The 21,386-nt window shown below is 40.2% G+C and overlaps 1 protein-coding gene across 4 annotated transcripts in view; it reads left to right on the plus strand.

Annotated features, from left to right (window-relative positions):
- atp8b5a (ATPase phospholipid transporting 8B5a) overlaps positions 1-21,386 on the plus strand; it is a 49,751-nt gene that overhangs the window by 17,685 nt on the left and 10,680 nt on the right. For all 4 annotated transcript variants that reach the window (XM_036598426.1, XM_036598425.1, XM_036598424.1 and 1 more), the window contains exons 2-17: positions 2,297-2,379; positions 3,213-3,271; positions 7,033-7,146; positions 10,251-10,349; positions 12,623-12,684; positions 14,533-14,605; positions 15,141-15,211; positions 15,346-15,428; positions 16,956-17,114; positions 17,647-17,735; positions 18,232-18,425; positions 19,119-19,327; positions 19,435-19,481; positions 19,919-20,084; positions 20,523-20,708; positions 21,214-21,329. In XM_036598426.1, the coding sequence (XP_036454319.1) occupies positions 2,337-2,379; positions 3,213-3,271; positions 7,033-7,146; positions 10,251-10,349; positions 12,623-12,684; positions 14,533-14,605; positions 15,141-15,211; positions 15,346-15,428; positions 16,956-17,114; positions 17,647-17,735; positions 18,232-18,425; positions 19,119-19,327; positions 19,435-19,481; positions 19,919-20,084; positions 20,523-20,708; positions 21,214-21,329 (1,770 nt within the window). In that variant the 5' untranslated portion in view covers positions 2,297-2,336. The remainder of the gene's footprint in view (positions 1-2,296; positions 2,380-3,212; positions 3,272-7,032; positions 7,147-10,250; positions 10,350-12,622; positions 12,685-14,532; positions 14,606-15,140; positions 15,212-15,345; positions 15,429-16,955; positions 17,115-17,646; positions 17,736-18,231; positions 18,426-19,118; positions 19,328-19,434; positions 19,482-19,918; positions 20,085-20,522; positions 20,709-21,213; positions 21,330-21,386) is intronic.

A 21,386-nucleotide genomic window follows, 5' to 3' on the forward strand; every position in this document is an offset into this window, starting at 1 on the left:
CAGTGCATTAGACGGGATTTTGGCTGTTTTCATGCATTTTCAAATGGGTTTATAAACACATTTACATACATGTATTTTTGTGTGGTACATTTGTATGTGTAATATTTCTCCATACATGGATTGCAGTGTATTTGAAATGCATTTTGAATATGTAACAATCCATGTGCACGTCTTCTTTTTTCCATTCGGGTTAACGTTGTGGTGCTATGAGACTCTTTCAGCGCTCCATCAGATGGAAAAAGTGAGGTGTTGAAGGTGTGTGAGGATAGTGACGGGCGGTGTTGGGCAGGTTTTGTGTTTAACCATGTAAGAAAAAGCGTCGACACAAGCGAACTGCAGGAAGTGGATGGTTTGGGAGAGGGTGCAGTGAAACAGTGATGCAGGCTGACATTCAGCCTCACTCTGTTTATTCTGAGAGAGAGGGATTGCCGCTCTCAGTTTGGAGGTAATGGAAACACTTTTACAGAGCCCTGAGAGTGTGTGTGTGTGTGTGTGTGTGTGTGTGTGTGTGTGTGGGTGAGTGTGTGTTGTGTGTTCTTGCCATACTGTTCCTCCTAAAACACACATTCCTGAACACACACATGTGGTTTCTATAAATAAGTGGAGGAGTGAAGTCATGCTGGAGTTCTGGCCTGAGGGAAAGGGCGGACGCTGAGAAAAAAAAAACTGTTTTCTGAGCGGGGAATCTCTGTTTGACTTGACAGGGTCCTAATAAAGCTCCTCTTTGTCCTGCCTGTGATGGACGGGCTCAGCAGTGGTCACTTCAGTCCAGCTTTATTACAGCCAACAAAGCCAACCTCTATCCACTAACCCTAAACGTGACATTTACATGATGATATTTCAAAATTATGATGTAAAATTTCTATTCTGTGTCTGAATGGCTAAATAAACACATTCCACCCATTTATATTTTAAAGGGGATTGGTGATTGGTGGTGTAATAGAAAGAGGGGCCAGAAAAAACCTGAGAAAAGCTGAGCGTGACAGCAGCTCAGCGGCGGCTAAGAGCTCCACTCACCACAGAACACGTTCAGCTTTCACTGCAACACCAGTCACCCCAGTCTGCGCTCTCAGAAATCCTCCAAATGGGTCGTTCTAGCTTCAGTTAGCTGGAACTGAGCCTGTACCGTGCTGTGGGCCATGTTTGGCCTGCTAACTAAGCTACTGTTAGCCAAAACACTACAGTCCCAAACACATTTCATCTTTTTCTCACTCCAACAGCACTCACTCCACTTTTACTCTCTCAGACATTCGTTTTTATCTTCTACAGTTGTTTCAGCAGAGCAGCAGTCAGTCAGAATCAGACCTGTGCTCTGCTGTGTGGATGTTTAGCCTGTTAGCTAAGCTTCTGTTAGCATAGCCAAAACACTACAGTCCCCAACACCACAGGACAGGTTGTATTTCAGCTGCAGAATCAAACCTGTACTGTGCTGTGTGGCACTGTTTGGGGTCTATAGCCTGCTTGCTAAGCTAACGTTTGGTTAGCCAAAGCAGGCACCACAGAACAGGTTTCATTTCTCCTCTTAGTCCCTTCAGCACCAGATGCTCGACTTCACTCCCTCAGATTTGAAGCATTATCATCTAAACTTGCGTCAGTGCTTTAGCCTAACCAGCTCCTCTCTCCTATTTAGCAGCACTGTTTAGAATTTAGCAATTGTTAGATTGGTTTGACATTTTTTGAATGATGGCTTGAAAATGGTGCACGGTGTTCGCTTATTTGGTGACTGTGTAAGCAAACTAAACGTTTTGACTATTTAGATTTTAAAATAATGCAGAACAAGCCGACACAAAAACATAGGTGCTTTATCCAAGTTAGAAAAACTAGCTTATGCTGTGTTTTGGATGCTGGTGTGCTGGTCAACCAGCATGTCTATGCTGGGTGGCCAACTAAACCAATGTCTGTAAAATTTCTATTCTGTGCCTGAACGGCTGAATGTCTGAATGTACTTGTAGCACTGAAACGGATGGCGATGTTGTTCTAGTCTAAGTGCTAACGCTACTAGAGGGATTTTTGACTATAGTAGCTGCCTAGCCACACCTCAGGAAATGCTGAAGTGTGGCTGAAGTGTTTGCCTGATGTTTTGGCTACTGTGCGGTAGTTAACGTTACCATGGCTACACCGCTGTCAATCACCGTGTGGTCTGAAACACCCACACAGTCCTGATCTGTTTAAATATTCATTTGGGACTTTCTTTCTCAGATCGGACTTTGGTTCGTGATCAAGTCACACATCTTTAGGATTATTGAGACATGGTTAATATTCGCAGTTGAGTTTGCAGTTGTGTGTGTGTCCTCAGGTGAATGATGGTCAGATAGAAGATCGGAGAAGCTGCAGTGATGTCGTTCTTTGGCCTCGACTGTGTGAAGAAGAAAGAGAAAGGTAACTTACTCACTTCCACAAACACACACTTCTAAACTGAGAACAGAGAGGGGTCCGAATCGTCTTTACAGTGGTGGCGATAGGAACCAGGGGTCGCCATGACTACAACACAAATATAGACATTTTATTTACTATCAAAACCACCAGTGAACCTACACGAGTCTTCTGAGTTTATATGGAATGTTGATGATGGAAAGCAGTGGAAATTCTGAAATAATGAGTTTTCCTTGCCTCAGAACGCCCTGCATGTACCCCTCCACCATAAACGTACTTAAAATAAGTCTTAGGCTAAAAAAAATTTAGGCAGAAATCCTAAAACTATCATAAAACAATGTCTCAGGCAGTGAATTCATAAACATTAAATGTAAAAACTGTCCGTTAGAGAGCTTTTAGAGGTGGACGTCTGGTTCCTATCACCACCACTGTGAACAGTTCTGACTCTGTAAGTTTCTATAGAACAGAGCGTTTCACACCAAACCACTCTGAATGACTCTGTTTACATCTTAACCATTTAATTATGCAGAAATTTGGAAAAAATGGTGGAATTCCCCTTTAAAGTGTTAATAGACATATCACTGTCTGTTACATTGTTGTCACAAAGTCACTGTAGTTTTTAGACGTTTGGCCTGAGGTTGAGATCAACTTTAACCTGATACACTGTGGTTTACACACCTCCAACAGCACGGCTCAAACCACACACACACTCTCACTGCACACACACACACACACCCTTTTCAGTCTCTCCCCAGTTTAAGGTGTGGGTGTTCAGAGGAGTCAGAGCACTGGTTTACGCTGTCTGGTTTCACCTCTTTCTGTTCTGTGTGGCTCCTCAGAGACGGAGCGGAGGATCCGAGCGAACGACAGGGAGTACAACCTCTCCTTCAGATATGCGGTGAGTGTGAAGGACAGACACACTGGATGTCCACACTGTCCTTAAACTCACATTAATAAACAAAACCTCAGTTAAAGCGATAGTTTGAAAGAAAATGCCCCCCATACAATCCTTGAACGGAGTCAGTCAGCCAGGACATGTTTGGTGGGTGAAGTTTGCTTCTTTAGTTTTAGCACTGAAGCTACGAGATATGAGAGGCAGCTAACACGTAATGGAAAAGCAATAGATAACAGAGTGTTACACAGTGTCAGAACCCACAGAATCAGGTCTACTAGTGATACTGCACAACTCCACACACATTGAGAGGAGTGTGCGGTGACTTCGGGCCAAAATATACTTCACACACTATATATATATATACACATACTGTCTCACAAGACATCAACTCCTATATATATATATATATATATATATATATATATATATATATATATATATACACACATTAATTGTCGCTGTCCACGGTAACTTTACAGGAGAGAGCAAAAATGCCATTAGCTTTTAATGTCAGTTAATGTGAAGAGATTTTATTGTAATTGATTTTTGGCCATTTCTGTTGGTCCAATCATCATGAAATGAGATAGCTAGACAGATAGATAGACAGACGTATACAGTGCTATGAGAGTTTTAGGCACCTGAGAAAATTATATTTTAAAAGCTGTTTATTTGGGCATCAGGTTTTTATTCACTAATACTAATATTTACTTATATTTGTAAAAATCCAAATAATAATAATATAATAGTAGTGCTCATGTGTACGTTAGTGTGTTTGTTTAAACATTTCCAAACGTCTCCTCATGGCAGCCCAGTGAAAATCGTAGTTATCATCCAATACCTGCTTTATCTAATCAAGACGTCATTATGTCCAGGAGAAATCTGCAACCAGACTTTGTTCTTCAAACTTTCTCACAAGATATCAACTCCTTTTTTAAAATAAGACCTTTTTGCCTCGCTTTTTACTGTTCGTGTGTTTATTTGTATTTGTTCTAATGATATATGATGTTCTTAGAAGCACAAGCACACTTACTGCAGGGGTAAATGACTTTAAACAGAGAGCTTAGGTGCCTGAATCTGTTCTTCACTTCAGGGAAACATGTAATGCAGCTCACAGTGTTCTACTGTACACGTTTCATCTAGTTCACTTTTAAACTACATCCAAATAACATGCTGGCTGAATCACGAGGCATGACGGGACATGAGTGGATATCATGAATTCAGTTTTGTCTCAGTCTGACGGAAACAGGAATGAAACAGTTATCATGGCTATATTAGTCCCTGCTTTACATTTAAAACCGCTAATCTGGTAAAAATGTGTCAGGAGGACAGAACTGGATTAAACACAATGAAGAATTGGTTATAAATTTACTTGTTTGTTTGTCATGGAAACCAACTTAGATAATGACAGATAGTTTGTCTGTAGTTTTGATAAACCAATAAATCAAATCGCTGCTGTCGGAACAAAACCTCGTCTCTCCATTTTTGTCGTTTTTCAGTTTTTGACATAATTTAAAAATGCCTGTTGCCCTTTACCTTGTGTGTAAATATCATGATGAATGGACCAAAAGAAACTTTTGAGTTTTCAAAAGAGACTTGATGTCACATATATATATAATATGATGTCACACATATATATATATATATATATATATATCACCAATATGTTAATCAAATAAATAGAAATTGTGCTCTATGATAATATTAAGATTGTTCCCTTTGCGTATGGCTGTGTATAGAGAATGAGAGTGAGAGTGGAACAGAGAGAAGGGCAGGCATGTTTAGAAACTCCCTGAAGGTCAGAACTGCTCCTGTTTCGTTTCTGTAACACATGGTATCCAGTGGGCAGCTCAGTAGCTTTGTATTTGAAGTGATATCCATATCACCATAATGCTGCTCTTAGTAATATAATCTGGATATTTTTGTAATAATTTATGTCTGAAAGGGTTAATCAGAGTTCATCAGGGCCTCCTGTGTGCAGATGTTTATCAGTGATTTACAGCTGTGACGGTGGATCGGCTCTGGCTGACCTTTCACTGACTCCGGCGTGTGCAGGACAGCACAGCGCTCTCGGGGTGAAATTGAAAGTGTAGCTTTTATCTCCAAACCATTAGAGAACTGAGGCAGCAGGGGGGGTCATTCTAAACTTCATCAGACCTTAAAGAGGCCAGAATCACAGACAAAATGAATTTTCATGCAAGTTGTATGTAAACTATGTTTCAAAACACACTTTTCACCCCCGACTCTATTCAGTCAGGATATAGCAGGGGTCGTAACTCAAACATTATGAAGAGCCATTTCATCCTTTCAACAGAAATCAGACCACCTTTGAGCCACAACGTTTTATGTCCATTTTACCATCTTGGCTGTAAGTGTGTCTGAGTATGTGCTGATGTGCTACTATAGACTAAAATATATAATATAAACGAAAACACAGACTGACTTTAAACTTTAGCTCAGCTATAGCCGCTTTTCTCACATCTCCAGCAGGAAACTTTTCCTCAAAAGTAGAACAGTTTCTTTACAATGTCTCATTCCAGCTTCTCATTCTCCAGCCTCTTGTTAAAATTTTCCCGTTCCACCTTAAACGAATGTAACTGCTGCACCATTTAAGGTTGAAAATTGGTTGAAAAATGTTAAAATTTAGTGCACAATTTCCATTTATTTGGTGAGTTTAACATGAAAAAAATAAAAGATAAAATATAAAAATGTGACATGACTTTATTTCAGCCCTAGTATGTCAAATTCAGTAAATAACAGGAGTTGTGTATGAAAGTGTGCAGTAGTGTGTCTCTGTAGAGGACGTGTTCACTTATTTACACTTAACTCAACACATTGGTGCACAGTACTCTATATTCCCCTATTCAGTTCCCAGCAGTGTAGCCCCGCCCACTTATACTGAAGTTATAAGAAGTGTTTCAGCCCGGGTTGCTTTTTTGGGTGGGGCACAGCCAATCAGAAAGGAGCTCAATTACATATATATCAGTCTTACAGGTGCAGTAACATAAACAGCCTGTTTAACAGTTAGGGATAAAGAAAGGTTAGAAACGAAAATGAATTATGACAATTTTTGCTACATTGAACCACACATTAAAGTCTGATTGGTTGATTGATTGATTGATTGATTGATTGTCTTTCACTGTAGATTATTTCAGTATTAAGTCGTAATTCAGTGTTAAATATATATATATATTCCAGCCCAAATCCAGTGTTTCCTGTTTTAGTTCCCATAGCAACAGATCCACTTCCCCTCAGTGTGAGCGAGTGATGAAATGCCGTCTTCGTGTCTCTGCACGTGGTTTCCTTCCCTCCACAAATCATTTCATTCCTCTTTACTCCTTACTGAACTTACGGCATTAATAATGAGTCTGAAGCCTGATCATAATGTGCTGCAGTCTAAATAGAACTGACTCTGAGAGCCACAGATTCAGACCTGACCTGTTTACCTGGTTAGTTCATAACTGATCATATTAAACGTGATTTATCGTTTCATATAAAAGTCTAAATTCTTTTAGTGACTTCAGCCCCATCTCTAAAACATCTTCTGAACTTTGATTACATCACCGTGCACCAGTGGGCGGGGCAAAATAATATAACCGATGATATCATGTTTCACCATCTCCCCCTCGCTCAGAGACCCTCCCTGATACCGCGACTCGCTCACTAATACGTCACAGTGCTGAGGGAGAGTGAGCTGATTTCACCCTCACTCTGACTTTAATGCTTCTGACTGTGAGTGATCTGTCCCTGTTTTCTCCTCCGCGCAGACGAACGCCATCAAAACCTCCAAATACAACCTGCTGACCTTCCTGCCCCTCAACCTGTTCGAACAGTTCCAGAGGATCGCCAACGCCTACTTCCTCTGCCTGCTCGTCCTGCAGGTGAGTGAGTTTTAAACAAGGCACAGCCGCACTGCCACTCACTGGCCACTATATTAGAAACACCCACCTTGTGCTTCCCCTCACTGGCCACTTTATTAGAAACACCCCTTGTGCTTCCACTCACTGGCCACTATATTAGAAACACCCACCTTGTGCTACCACTCACTGGCCACTTTATTAGAAACACCTACCTTGTTCTTCCACTAACTGGCCACTTTAATAGAAACACCTACCTTGTGCTTCCACTCACTGGCCACTTTATTAGGAACACCCACCTTGTGCTTCCACTCACTGGCCACTATATTAGAAACACCCACCTTGTGCTTCCACTAACTGGCCACTTTATTAGAAACACCTACCTTGTTCTTCCACTAACTGGCCACTTTATTAGAAACACCTACCTTGTGCTTCCACTAACTGGCCACTTTATTAGAAACACCCACTTTGTGCTTCCACTCACTGGCCACTTTATTAGACACACCCACTTTGTGCTTCCGCTCACTGGCCACTTTATTAGAAACATCTACCTTGTGCTTCCACTCACTGGACACTTTATTAGACACACCCACTTTGTGCTTCCACTCACTGGCCACTATATTAAAAACACGTACTTCGTACTTCCACTCCTTGGCCACCAGTGGTGCACAGTAATGAAGTAAATGTAAGTCGTTGTCTACTTAAGTCTACTTAAGTAGTTTTTTGTGTATCTGTACTGAAGTATTTCCATTTTGGACGACTATTTCCTTTCACTCCACCACAAAGTCAGATATCTCACTTTTTACTCCACTACATTATGAGAAATCTGTGGTTCCTTTTGGTTTCTGTGTGTATGAAAACATAACGTTAAAACGAAAGAAGCAGGAATGCAAAAACACCAATCAGGGCACAGCGCACACTTTGTTTTGAGCTTGTTTTGACCTGTTGGTCATACCGACCCAGTGCAGCACACGGTTCAACATCAGTGCAGCAGCGTAAAATTTTGGGAGTGTCTATTCAACATAAATGATGAACTAACCTAACTTTGTGTAAATAGACCACAATATAGAAATATGTCCTCATATGCAGTCGTGACTGACGTGTCTTTATTCTGAATTTATACAAACAATATTTCATTTTATAGTAAATTAGTTTTGTCTAGTTTATGTTTATGAACAGAGACCTACAGATGCAGTTTAGTAAAGGAAACTCATTTGTGAATCTGAGTTTAAAGTTTATTAAACTTAAACTTGTAACTAAGTTGCAAACAAATCTTAAACCGAAACTTTGCTTGTTTGTAAAAAGTGATTTCAGAGCCACTCAGTTCTACCTGATGGAAACTGTTTGCCTTCAGTGTTTTGTGCTTATGATAATTTTAATAGACATCAGCGTCACTAATTAATGACATTCTATTAAAAGACTGGTTTACCAAGAGAGACACTGGAGTACTTTCACCTAAAACGAGTTACTGAAGCAGAGTCTTCTTTACAAAAATGATAATAGGACATCAGAGCCATAATTAATCTTTTAGTACTTTTACTTTCGATACTTAAGTACATTTGAAGGCAAATACTTTAGTACTTTTACTCAAGTGGAGGTCTAAAGGGAGGAACTTTACTGGAGTAATATTTTACCTTGGGTATCTCTACTTTAACTCAAGTACATGATTTGTGTACTTCGTCCACCACTGCTGGCCACTTTATTAGAAACACCCACCTTGTGCTTTCACGCACTGTCCACTTTATTTGAAACACCTACCTTGTGCTTCCACTCACTGTCCACTTTATTGAAAACATCTACCTTATACTTTTTATCTGAATGGTAGTGGATGTAGAACACAAGCTGCATCTACAGAAGAGCTGAAGTCTCTAACTGTGGATCAGCAAGAGAAGTGTTTCTGATAAAGTGGCCGATGTGTGTGCGGAGTGAGAGCTGTGTGTGTGTGTGTGATCTCAGGGTGGTGTGGAGTGAAGCCGTGTGGTGAAATAGGAAGGTCTCTGTCAGAGATTCTCAGAACAGGAAGTTCTCACAGTGAACTTTTTTTGCGGGTGTCTCTGTATCAGCTAACCGGCTCTGAGGGATTTTAACCTCAGGATCCTGTGACTACAAACTGCTGATCATACACTGCTCAGGCAGCTGATGGTGGTGATGTTTATTTAGTGTCCTGTAATGTTTACTAACTGGACACAAGATTTTCTTTGCCATGTGAGATACGCTACTTATCTGTTTATCATCCAGGAAATTGAGAAACATGAAATCTCGTTCTCGTGTAATTCACTTTTACAGAAAGCATGTGAGCACAATCAGCAATCAGCACTCAGCAGCAGTAATGCCAACCAATCAGCTCTCAGCAGCAGTAATGCCAACCAATCAGCACTCAGCAGCAGTAATGCCAACCAATCAGCGCTCAGCAGCAGTAATGCCAACCAATCAGCACTCAGTAGCAGTAATGCTAATCAAACAGCACTCAGTAGCAGTAACGCTAACCACTCAGCACTCAGTAGAAGTAATGCTAACCAATCAGCGCTCAGTAGCAGTAATGCTAACCACTCAGCACTCAGTAGACGTAATGCTAACCAATCAGCGCTCAGTAGCAGTAATGCTAACCACTCAGCACTCAGTAGCAGTAATGCTAATCAAACTGCACTCAGTAGCAGTAATGCTAACAATCAGCACTTTATTGGTGTAGCTTGAGGCAATATAATGTCATGTTCTTTGCTTTTGCTGTAACACTGGAATATATAGCAGTAGAATAAAGAAAAAATGTCAGCAAATCTCTTAGTAACCTTAGTCGTGCTGCAGTAGCTAGCAGTGTAGGCTACAACACTGAACTAGCTAACTAGCCATGCTAAAACAACTGAATCTGGTGAACTTTCTGCTTAGATACACAAACTTACACAACACAAACATTCATATAGAGTGATTTTCACATACATATAAAATAAGCATGATTTGGAATGAATAACCGACTCTAAATGTAGGTATTGTGATATAAACCGAGTCTGTTCTAGAGTTTCTCATTAGGTTGACTGGGATTATGTGTGTTTGTGTGTATTGTACTGTATGTTAGATTATATATTGTGTATTATATTGTATGTTTAATTGTTGTTTTGGTGAATGTGCTGTAGGTGATTCCTGCGATCTCCTCACTGTCCTGGTTCACTACTGTCGTTCCTCTGGCCCTTGTACTGACGGTCACTGCGGTCAAAGATGCTATCGATGATATAGTGAGTACAAACACAAACACACACATATATACATATACATAGGAATGTTTATTATGATTAATTCTGGTATTCGAGTATCAGAATGAATCATAATTATATCTTTCCCCACATGCTGGCGCATGCTAACTCAATCAGGAATCAGCAGATGCTTTCATTGTTTTGGCTGCAGTAAGTAAGAACAGGAGCTACTGCTTTGTTTCATAGTAGCAAAGTATAATATGTATGTAATAATGTAATACTCAGTTACAACAAAGTCAGTGTCCACATCACCTTTTTAATCTCATGCAGCGTCAGAACAATCCTTCCATTTCCAAAATGCAGAAGGAAACGCCTGCTTTTGTTTGGAAAATGACAGTGTATATACACATACACACATACAGTACTGTGCAAAAATCAGAGAACACCCTTCATTTATTTAATTTTCCGTCAAAACTGGACATTAAGTACAAGTTACTCATTTTTCAGGAGATATTTGTGAAGAGATTAGATATAACATGCATAAGGAAGGAGAAAGTTAAAGAAAAATAAGGACCGATTCACACAGACTGCTTCTGCGTGGCGTGAGCGATGCTGAAAGTCTTGCTTTTCATTACGGTGCCCGTGTTAACTGGTCAGCACTTTCACACCAGCTGCATGTGCGAAGCGGCAGAGCATCCCAGACACCGCACTGAAGCGGCGTGGTGTTTAGAGAATAGACCGTGTGTAATTTTTTGCGCATGTCGCACAGCAGATTATACTAAAATAATCCATGAAAACCATGAAAATTAAAAAGAAAACTGTATACAAACTTAAAGAACTACTTTTTAAATTCTAATTCAATTCATGACGAAATACTAGTTAAACATTCTGTGCTGCAAACCGATTCCCGGTTGGTCCACCAGGCCTGACACTTTTGCCTAATCACAAGTCAGAATGCTGTTGAGGATAAACAAATATACTGTGTACTTTCATAAATTATATTTCTATTGAGCAGAGTGACTGATGTGACCATTTATCTGTCTGGTAAAAAAAATGTCTGTATCCGCTCTGCAGCACAAACATTGTATGTATGAAAGGTCAGTGTGTTCGAGCTGTAGCGCTCACACTGCCACGTAGCTCACGCCACGCAGAGGCAGCATGTATGAGTCAAAACAAAACAAAACAGGACTTTGTTTAAAAGCTACAGATAAAATCAGACCCTAGCAACCACCTGGAAGAGCTGGTAGACACCAAAACTGCCCCCATCAGATAAACAGCACTTAAAGCTTTCATCTGTGAGAGAGAGGAGAAAATCAAGCTGCTTCAGATCTGAAAACATCCACAGGTGTTTCTGTGAGAAGACAATTTGAACACCGAAACTGATGAGTCAAAATTTGTCTAAACCTGTTTGTCAGAAAAAAAAATCAGAAAATGATCAACCAGCTTCTTAGACTGAACTTTGGAGGCGTGTCTGCAGATTCTTTGAGGAACTGAAAGAATGGAGGCTGGAATAAAGGAAAAGTGTGACTCACTGACTGAACACAGCTGAGAGTCGATTTAGCTGTTGTGTTATTTTCTGGTAAACACTGAAAAATACAGAACTTGTACTTAATGGCTCTTTTGACCGGAAATTAAATGAATGATAACTTTTCACAGTACTACACACACATAAACGCACAAGCCTCAGTATATGATCACATGTGTGAATTACACCTAAACCGCCATATTTATCTAGACCATAGATCATTTCCTGTCAGTGAGGGAGCACATTTTCTCCCCCTCCCTCACCTGTGCATTGTGGCTGTACTGAGACAGGAAGAGAATTAAAATAGCCGTGTTCTGTTATTCACGGACATAAACAACGTACCACTGAAAATGATCAGCTCTGTAGAGAATAGAAGGCAGCTGTGCGTCTAACAGTGTTACTTATCTTCATCTGAACTGAATTCGTGGCTCTCAGCCTCATCCATGACTAAACGAGGCTTATACTGCTAAGAAGTAATAGAAGCTTATACCCCGCCAATTAGCATGGCGCTAACTGCATGCCTAAATAAATTACACACTTGTCTCAAACCGTGTGGAGTTGTTCAGTATCTCTAATAGACCTAATTATGTGGTTCCTTACCCTGCAGTGACACACTGTTATCTATAAACATGGACTGAAGTGCATTAGCTGAGCTAAAAGCAGTAGCAGTCTTCTTGAAGCCTAAGTTTGATTTTTCACTGAACTGCAGGTTTTCTTCTCTAGCTCGTATGTAACTCTGCTGGTCTCCTACGGTACGTTTATGCTCTCGACTTTGACTCTTTCCTTGCAGAATCGGCACAAGAGTGACCGGCAAGTCAACAACCGCAAGGCCCAAGTGCTCATCAACGGAGAGTGAGTTTTTATCACCATCAGCACAGCCATCATCGCTGTTATGATTATTATCCTCATTTTAGTCATCATCGACATCATCACCTACATCATACCTCATAATCCTCCTCTCATCGCCATCATGAGTCTCATTATCATCACTATTGTCAGTTTCTTTTCCATCTTCTCTATTGTTACAGTACAATAACTATAATCACCATCACTGTCCTCATTACTCTCGTTGCCACCATCACTATCATTACCATTGTCACTATGGCCTCTATCAATATCATCATCTCTCATCATCACCATGATCACCATATTCACCATCACGTAACCATCATGACCATCTTCACTATTATCATCGGTGTCACTATCCCATTCATCAGCATCACATCACCATAATCAAGCTATCACTATAATAACTATAATAATAATCACTACAATCACTATTATCACTGTTTCATCACTATATTCACTATAATCACTATGTGCATTCTCTCTCCAAACAAACTCACCATCATTGCCACAATCACTGCCATCAATATTGTTACTGTAATCACCATTATCACTATAATCATTATAATCACCATAATTAGTATTGCCATAATTACAGTCATCACCATTGTTACTATGGTCATCACTTTCATAAGCATCTTCATTACAATCACCATCACATAAACATCATCACTATCATTATCACTGTCAGTATCACCACCATGAATATTATTATCTCTCATCATAACATTGTGATGGTGATTATGATCACCATCATATTACAATCACATAACCATCATGACCTTTGCAGTCATCGCCATCACATCACTATAATCGGTTATTACTATAATCACTATAATAATCATCAGTATAATCAGTGTTGCCATCATTACCACCATCACTGTCATCACCATTTGTACTACAATCACCATCACCACTATAATCACTACATCACTTTCCTCACTACAAACACATTTGCCATCATTGCCACCATTACTGTCATCGCTATTGTTACTATAATCAATATTATCACTATAGCCATCACTATAATCACGAATACCATTATCACAATGTTACTATGTAATCGTTACCATGTTACTATGCTGCTATGATCACATCTTCAGTACATGACATACTGACACAAGGCTGCAGGGTGCTTTATTCAGTCTGCCCAAGCATGGAAATGATGGACATGCAACACGGGATAACGTTAAAACAGCTAGATGTCGTTTACTGCACTAAAGAAATGACCAAACCACCAAATTTCATAAACACGGGTCTCAAAACACGTCGATGAATATCTGAGTGTCATTAGTATCACGCAGATAAACAGTGTTCATATTATTTAGTAGATCAAGTGGAGCTCTATATGATACAACTAACAGTTTTTCTGTTTTAAAGTTTTTGTCATTTTTTTAACCCTAATTCTCATTACTGTGAACACGTGTGTTTCTCACTTCCGAATTTTTTAATCAGAAAAAAAAAAATTATTTGTATTACTGTTACCTGTGTTCTTGTAAATTGTGGATGTGAACTGAAACAACAAAATGTTTGGAGACATAAATGAGAAAAACCTCCGTGGTTCTTCAGTCTGTTGTGGTAATGAGACAAGTGCACATATATTTTAATAATTCATTTTAAAAATAGTTTACAGGTTGTGAAAAGAAAAGCTGTGTTTTTAAAGCTTGCTGTGTTGTGGTAACAAAGTAAATTGGTTACTTGGTTTACGGGAAATGAAAAAAAAAAGTTTTACAATCAATTATTTGTATACCAAAAATACGTTTCGTGAGAAACTCATCCCTCACTCTCTCGATCTGACTATATATATCTCTCTATCTCTCTTTCTCTTCCTCTTTATCTCTCTCCATCTCTCAGGCTCAGAAGTGAGAAATGGATGAACGTTCAAGTCGGTGACATCATCAGGCTGGAGAACAACCAGTTTGTGACAGTGAGTTTATTTCTGCCCGGCACTGGAGCTGTGAGGCTGATGTAGCTGATATGTAATGGCTTATACCCGACCAGTCAGCATGGTGCTAGCTGCATAGCTGAATCATCAATCACTCAAACAAGACAAGAAGCTCTTATCTGTACAACGGACAAAAGTACGTACAGAATTCAGTCTTCCAGGTGGCTGCTACTGTCGTTAGCTATGCTGATGTACTTTAGTCCATGTTTATGGATAACATAACACAGTGTTTCACACAGAAACCACATAATCAAGTGTTTCAGAGATACTGAGCTCAGCACGGTTTGAGGCCAGAGTGAGATGATTTCGACATGCAGTTAGCATCGCGCTAATCGGTGGGGTATCAGCGTCCACTGCTTGTGGAGGAGTAAACTGATCATAGATTTCCTGAAATGTGCAGAATCGCAAAACAGGAAATAAGTATATCTTACTAGTGAATCACATGAGCAGTAAACAAACAAATTCTCTCTCTCTCCCTCTCTCTCTCTCTCTCTCTCTCTCTCTCTCTCTCTTTCAGGCAGATCTGTTGCTCTTATCAAGCAGTGAGCCTCTGAATCTGGTGTACATTGAGACCGCTGAGCTGGATGGGTGAGTGGAAGTGTGAGAGAGTGAGTTAGAGAGTGAGAGAGTGAGTGAGAGAGTGAGTGAGAGAGTTTGAACATACAGACAGCGGTAAATAAAGAAAAGAATAAAAGTAAAGCTGTATGTCTGAATGTTCTCAGGGAGACTAATCTGAAGGTGAAGCAGGCTCTGACTGTAACAGGAGAGATGGGGGGAAGCATCGAGGCCCTGGCTGCTTTCAAAGGTGAGAGACAGAGAGAGAGTGAGTGAGAGAGAGAGAGAGGGAGAGAGAGAGAGAGAGAGGGGGGGGGGAGAAGTATACTTATGATTTCATGTGAGAAGCACTGTGATCAAATCTCAGGGCAGATAAGTAGAGAAGAAATGACTCTGACTTGATAATCACTACATACTATATTTATAGTAAAGCTAAAATCTGATCTGATATTCTGTGGCCACTTAACAGCGATTCAAATCTGAATTACGCGCTAACTCAGCAGAACCCACTGTGCTGTTAATGGACTGTTATGCTTCTCGCAGCGCCGTAACAGAAAGAACAGCATATCTCAGCCTGGCTCAGCACCTGTAAAACCTGCATATGCTGTGTTTTGGTTGTGGGTATGCTGGCCTGCTGGTTTTGGCTTTTTAATAGGTTGGTATCACAGTGTAAAGGATCCTAATGGTTTAAAAGGTGACCAATAAGAAAGGATAGCTAACAAACTAAAGGATAGTTAACAGGCTAAAAGAGAGATAACAGTTAAAAGGATAGTTAACAGGCTAAAAGATAGCTAACAGTTTAAAGGATAGTTACCAGGCTAAAAGATAGCTAACAGACTAAAGGATACTTAACAGGCTAAAAGATAGCTAACAGACTAAAGGATCATTAACAGGCTAAAAGATAGCTAACAGACTAAAGGATAGTTAACAGGCTAAAAGATAGCTAACAGACTAAAGGATACTTAACAGGCTAAAAGATAGCTAACAGACTAAAGGATCATTAACAGGCTAAAAGATAGCTAACAGACTAAAGGATAGTTAACAGGCTAAAAGATAGCTAACAGACTAAAGGATAGCTAACAGGTTAAAAGATAGCTAACAGTTTAAAGGATAGCTAACAAGATTCACTAAAACTGTAATATAAAATAATAATAATATAAAAAATCTAAATTATAAATCTAAATGTAATATAAATAAGAATTGTAGGGCAGGGTAACCAGATGTCCTTTAAGAAGTTTAAGAAGCTGCCTGTTCTCTCTCTCTGCTACGCACTGTGATGCTAGCTTTACCACATGGTCCTTCACCTTCTACTTACTATACTTTACTCCAAGTGTAGCCACCGTGCTTTAGAGCCTCAGCTAGCTTCAGTGTGGCGCGCGGTGAGAGTTAACACCAGCCTGGAGAGAAAGACTACAGTAGAGTTAATCTCCCACCGTCTCCGCTGCGTTTGACTCACTGAGAACAAAGTACAGTATGTTCTGTACAGCTGTGTCCCGGCGGGTAGTTGAGTTATAAAACTCCACTGTAATGACGGAAAACACCTGTTTTTAAATATGTACGGTGTGTGGAACATGGCTTTGGAGAGCGCTCGCGGTCTGAAGAGCTAATTCACACACAAATCGCTATGAATCTGCACCAGAAGTGCATGAACACACCTGTGTACAGTAACGTTTATCATAACAACAGATGAAGCAGTTTTCAGAAGATGTTGGGTTACTCAGAATTATGTCATTTCATATGTGGTTGTATTAAAGATTCTCTCTCTCTCTCTCTGTAGGGGAGGTCTGCTGTGAAGCTCCTAATAACCGTCTGGACCGGTTTACGGGCACTCTGGTGTGGAAGGAGCAGAAGTATCCTCTGGATAATCAGAGCGTGCTGCTGAGGGGCTGCACTCTCCGGAACACTGACTGGTGCTTCGGCATGGTGCTGTTCGCAGGTCAGATTATATCTGCTCTGTAATGACAGACACAGCGGTCTGTGTTCCAGTGATGTAGACGGAGACAGATGTTTTGTAGACCTATGGAAAAAGTGGGCAGGACAACATGGTAGATACAGTTTCCAAACACAGTAACGTCCCGCAGTGTCAGTCTGTAGTTTGTTCCTGCCAGCCGTCAGTCATCACCCCGCGTATTCTAACACTTCCGCCCTGGTTCAGAACAATAGCAACCAACCGGAATACTGGATCCACGTAATCCGACACGCTCCACGCGACTGAATCTCACTGCTGAACGTCCCCACTCACATCTTTTAACAGCAACAGCAGCTTCAAATTCAAACACTGACATAGGCTGAAGGCTTGAGGTGGATAGCAGCGGTTGCTAAGCATTGATTGGTGGGCTGAGGAAAATAAGGCGGAGCTTGACGGAGAGCGTAATAATTTGATTGGCCGTATCACAACGACAGCAGCCACAGGAAACGAATCAAATGTCATTTTCAAAGTTCAGCTCAATGAATGTTTTTCTTCACAGGTCCTGATACCAAGCTGATGCAGAATTGTGGGAAATCGAGTTTTAAGAGGACCAGCATCGACCGCCTGATGAACGTCCTCGTGCTCTTCGTGAGTTTGAGAGACCCGGTGCAGTTCAGATATGTGTACAGCGGAAAGCCTAGCAGTTTAAATAAATATAGAAATATTAATAAATTAGCATATTCACTTTGTCAGTTTGCAATTGTTAAATATGAAGGTTGTTATGAAATCGTATGGATGTTGGTGATAATAACATAATAATAGTAGTAAAAAAGCTATGCACTGTATGCAGTGTGGAGCTGCTAAGTGACTTTTCAAAATATAGAATTGGACTGTTTTTTAGTTATTGTTACAAATATTTAGTGTGATATTTATAATGACATTGTCTTCTTTAAAATAAACATGATTAGCAATTAATATGTTATTATAAACTGACAAAGAAGACATGCTACGTTGTTTACTACTACTACTACTACTATTATTATTATTATTATTATTATTATTAAAACACTACGTTTTTGTTATTTTCTGTGTGTAAATTTAAATCATAAATATAACTCTTGGTCTTGTTTTCTCTCCTCTGCAGATTTTTGGGTTTTTGGTGTTGATGTGTATTGTCCTGGCTGTGGGCCATGGCATCTGGGAGTACTATGAAGGGTCAAAGGTCACGGGCTTCGTCCCGAGGGAGGAGACCACGGGCCCGGCATTTTCTGCCTTCCTCACGTTCTGGTCCTACATCATCATCCTCAACACTGTGGTGCCCATATCGCTCTATGTCAGGTAGTGAAAATGACTGTATAGTGACTTTGTGTCGTTTTACTTTAACTTATTTGTATTTATTTTTACTTGTTTAGTTTTTGGTTTCAGTAGTGACAACAACTCATTTTCAGCAGAACTCAAAAACGCTAACCAGTACATGACTAGCAAACACAGCTTTGAACAGCTGTTCACACAGAAAACCATCATATTTTTCATTAAAACAAAATCTGTTCTTCAGTAGTGACAGTTCTTAATGTTCCACACTGACTTTCTTAGTCTTTGGGGCTCATTTACTTCAAAACAATGGGATCTAACTGCTCACCATGTGGTCGTGAGGGACAGGGATGCAGCCTCACTTCCTGGTCTAACAGGCAGGGGCGTGGCTAAATTAAGGCTCCGCCTACTGACTAAAACTCGGTAGTGACATGAAAACATGGGACAGAAAAAATTTTAACTCGTAGTAAATCTTTAGTAGAAGTCTTTCAACTTCACTTTAAAATTTTTTTGAAAAAAAAAAAACGCATTACTATTTTTTCACAGAGTGAAATTTAGCGGTTCGGGTTTGGGACAGACACGTTATCATAGAAAGAACCCAAGAAATGATGATTGACTGTATATGTGATTGTGGCATGCGCATGCCATAGTGATGTATATTATTTATGATTTCCACTCTCTGGTTGAGCCGTTATATACGTGTGTGTGTTTGTGTTTCAGTATGGAGGTGATCCGGTTAGGAAACAGTTACTACATTAACTGGGACAGGCTGATGTATTATAGCCGCAGCGACACTCCGGCTGAAGCTCGGACCACCACTCTGAACGAGGAGCTGGGACAGATCCGTTACATCTTCTCTGATAAAACCGGCACTCTCACACAGAACATCATGACCTTCAACAAGTGCTCCATCAACGGGAAAACCTACGGTAGAAAATATAGATCCACATACAGACCCTTCCAGTTTACAGTGAAAGATATTTGAAATGAAACGTTCTGAGTGGAGTACATACATTTCTTCTGTTTTGTTGTGTAGGAGACGTGATTGACCACTACTCAGGACAGAGATTGGAGATTTCAGAGGTAAGGAGACGGTGTGAACCTGAAGGGCTGGTAAAGTCGGTAGTCCTTTGACACAATACACCACGATATCTTATTAGTTAAGCCTTAAAATTTTGTTAGCATCAGTTTTTAGTGGACTGGATCTTGCCTGGATTAAGTCCTATTTGACCAAATGTTGCCAGTTTATCTGAGGAATTAATGATTGTTGTGAACGTACAAAGAATAAGTATGGTGTTCTTCAGGGCTCCATTCTAGGGCCTCTTATGTTTGCAGTTTATATGCTTACATGCTCAATTTATATCTCTGATAGGTCTCATCCACAAACATGGATGCCCACTTGTTGTGCTGATCATTTTTGTTTCCAGAGTTTAATTTATTCCTTAATTAATTTGTTTTTGCTAAACTACTGCTGTAACGTGTGTGTTCATATAAGATGTTTTGTATGTGTGTGTTTGTAGGACACGGTTCCGGTGGATTTCTCCTTCAACTCTCTGGCCGACTCTAAGTTCCAGTTCTATGACAGCAGTCTGCTGGAGGCTGTGAAGCTGGAGACAGTGGAAGTTCACAACTTCTTCAGACTGCTGGCGCTCTGCCACACCGTCATGGCCGAGGAAAAAAACAACGGTCAGTGTTTGTGTTAGCTCTGCCCTTTCACCTCTGTCACACACACACTGGAGTCTGTAAAGCAAACTCAAATTACATGAGGGGCCCTTTCTGAGTAATATGAAGTATGAATTTTAAAAACATAATAAATACACTCATATAAGCACATCTTATTCAATGTTAATCAGCAAAATGTTATTATTATTATTATTATTATTATTATTAGTAGTAGTAGTAGTAGTAGTACATTGTTTGAATTAGCGTTCAGTGAAATAAAGTAAACTTACATTTAATGGTAAAATTATATGGGACTCGGATTTGTTGGTTTATTTGTTTGGGCAACCAGCCACAGTGCCTGATGGGAGAAGGAGATTTAAATATTTAGCTGCAGAAGGATGTAAATATCTCTCTCTCTCTGTCTCTTTCTCGCTCTGTCTCACTCCCTCTCTCTGTCTGCAGATCTGGTGTATCAGGCTCAGTCTCCAGATGAGGGCGCTCTGGTGACGGCGGCGCGTAACTTTGGTTTTGTTTTCCGCTCGCGGACTCCGGAGAGTCTGACTATTGTAGAGATGGGCGTCCAGCGCAGCTACGAGCTGCTGGCCATCCTCGACTTCAACAACGTACGAAAGAGAATGTCTGTCATTGGTATGGATGGGCTTCCTTCCTTTGGATTAAACTTACAGCCAAAATTCAGCAAAATGACACATTTACATGACTTTTTTTTTACCTCGTAGCCCCAAATGTCGTCGATCAGCCGAGTCAGGTTTGGTGTTTGAAGTTTGATTCTTTAGTTTTAGCACTGGAGCTACGATTATGTGATTACGTGGTTTCTGACACTCTATGACACACTGGTATCTGTAAATGTGGACTGAAGCACATTAGCATATCTGAATGCTGAGCTGGCGTTTTTATTACGTTAGCTACATCAGCCTCATAGCACTAGTGCTAAAACTAAAGATGCAAATTTCAGACAACAAACATGTCTTAGGAGAAATTTCTATTTTTCACCAAAACATCATTTGAAACACTTTCATCACATATTAAAGTAGGTGTGTGTGAGTGTGTGTGCATTGTTTTGGAAGTGAACTGGCTCATGATTGTGCTTGGTGGGTTACATGTAGTATAATCTCTGTTCTTCTCTCTCTCTCAGTGCGTTCTCCTGAAGGAACTCTATCTCTGTACTGTAAAGGAGCAGACACTATCGTCTATCAGAGGCTGCATCAGTCCTGCGGTAAACTGAAGGAGGTCACAACAGAGCACCTTAACGTGAGTGACCACCAGAGGGAGCTCTATGTGTACTCTATACTTATAGTGCACTCACTT

This window comes from Colossoma macropomum, unplaced genomic scaffold, assembly GCF_904425465.1.
Source record: "Colossoma macropomum unplaced genomic scaffold, Colossoma_macropomum, whole genome shotgun sequence".
Classification (NCBI taxonomy): domain Eukaryota; kingdom Metazoa; phylum Chordata; class Actinopteri; order Characiformes; family Serrasalmidae; genus Colossoma; species Colossoma macropomum.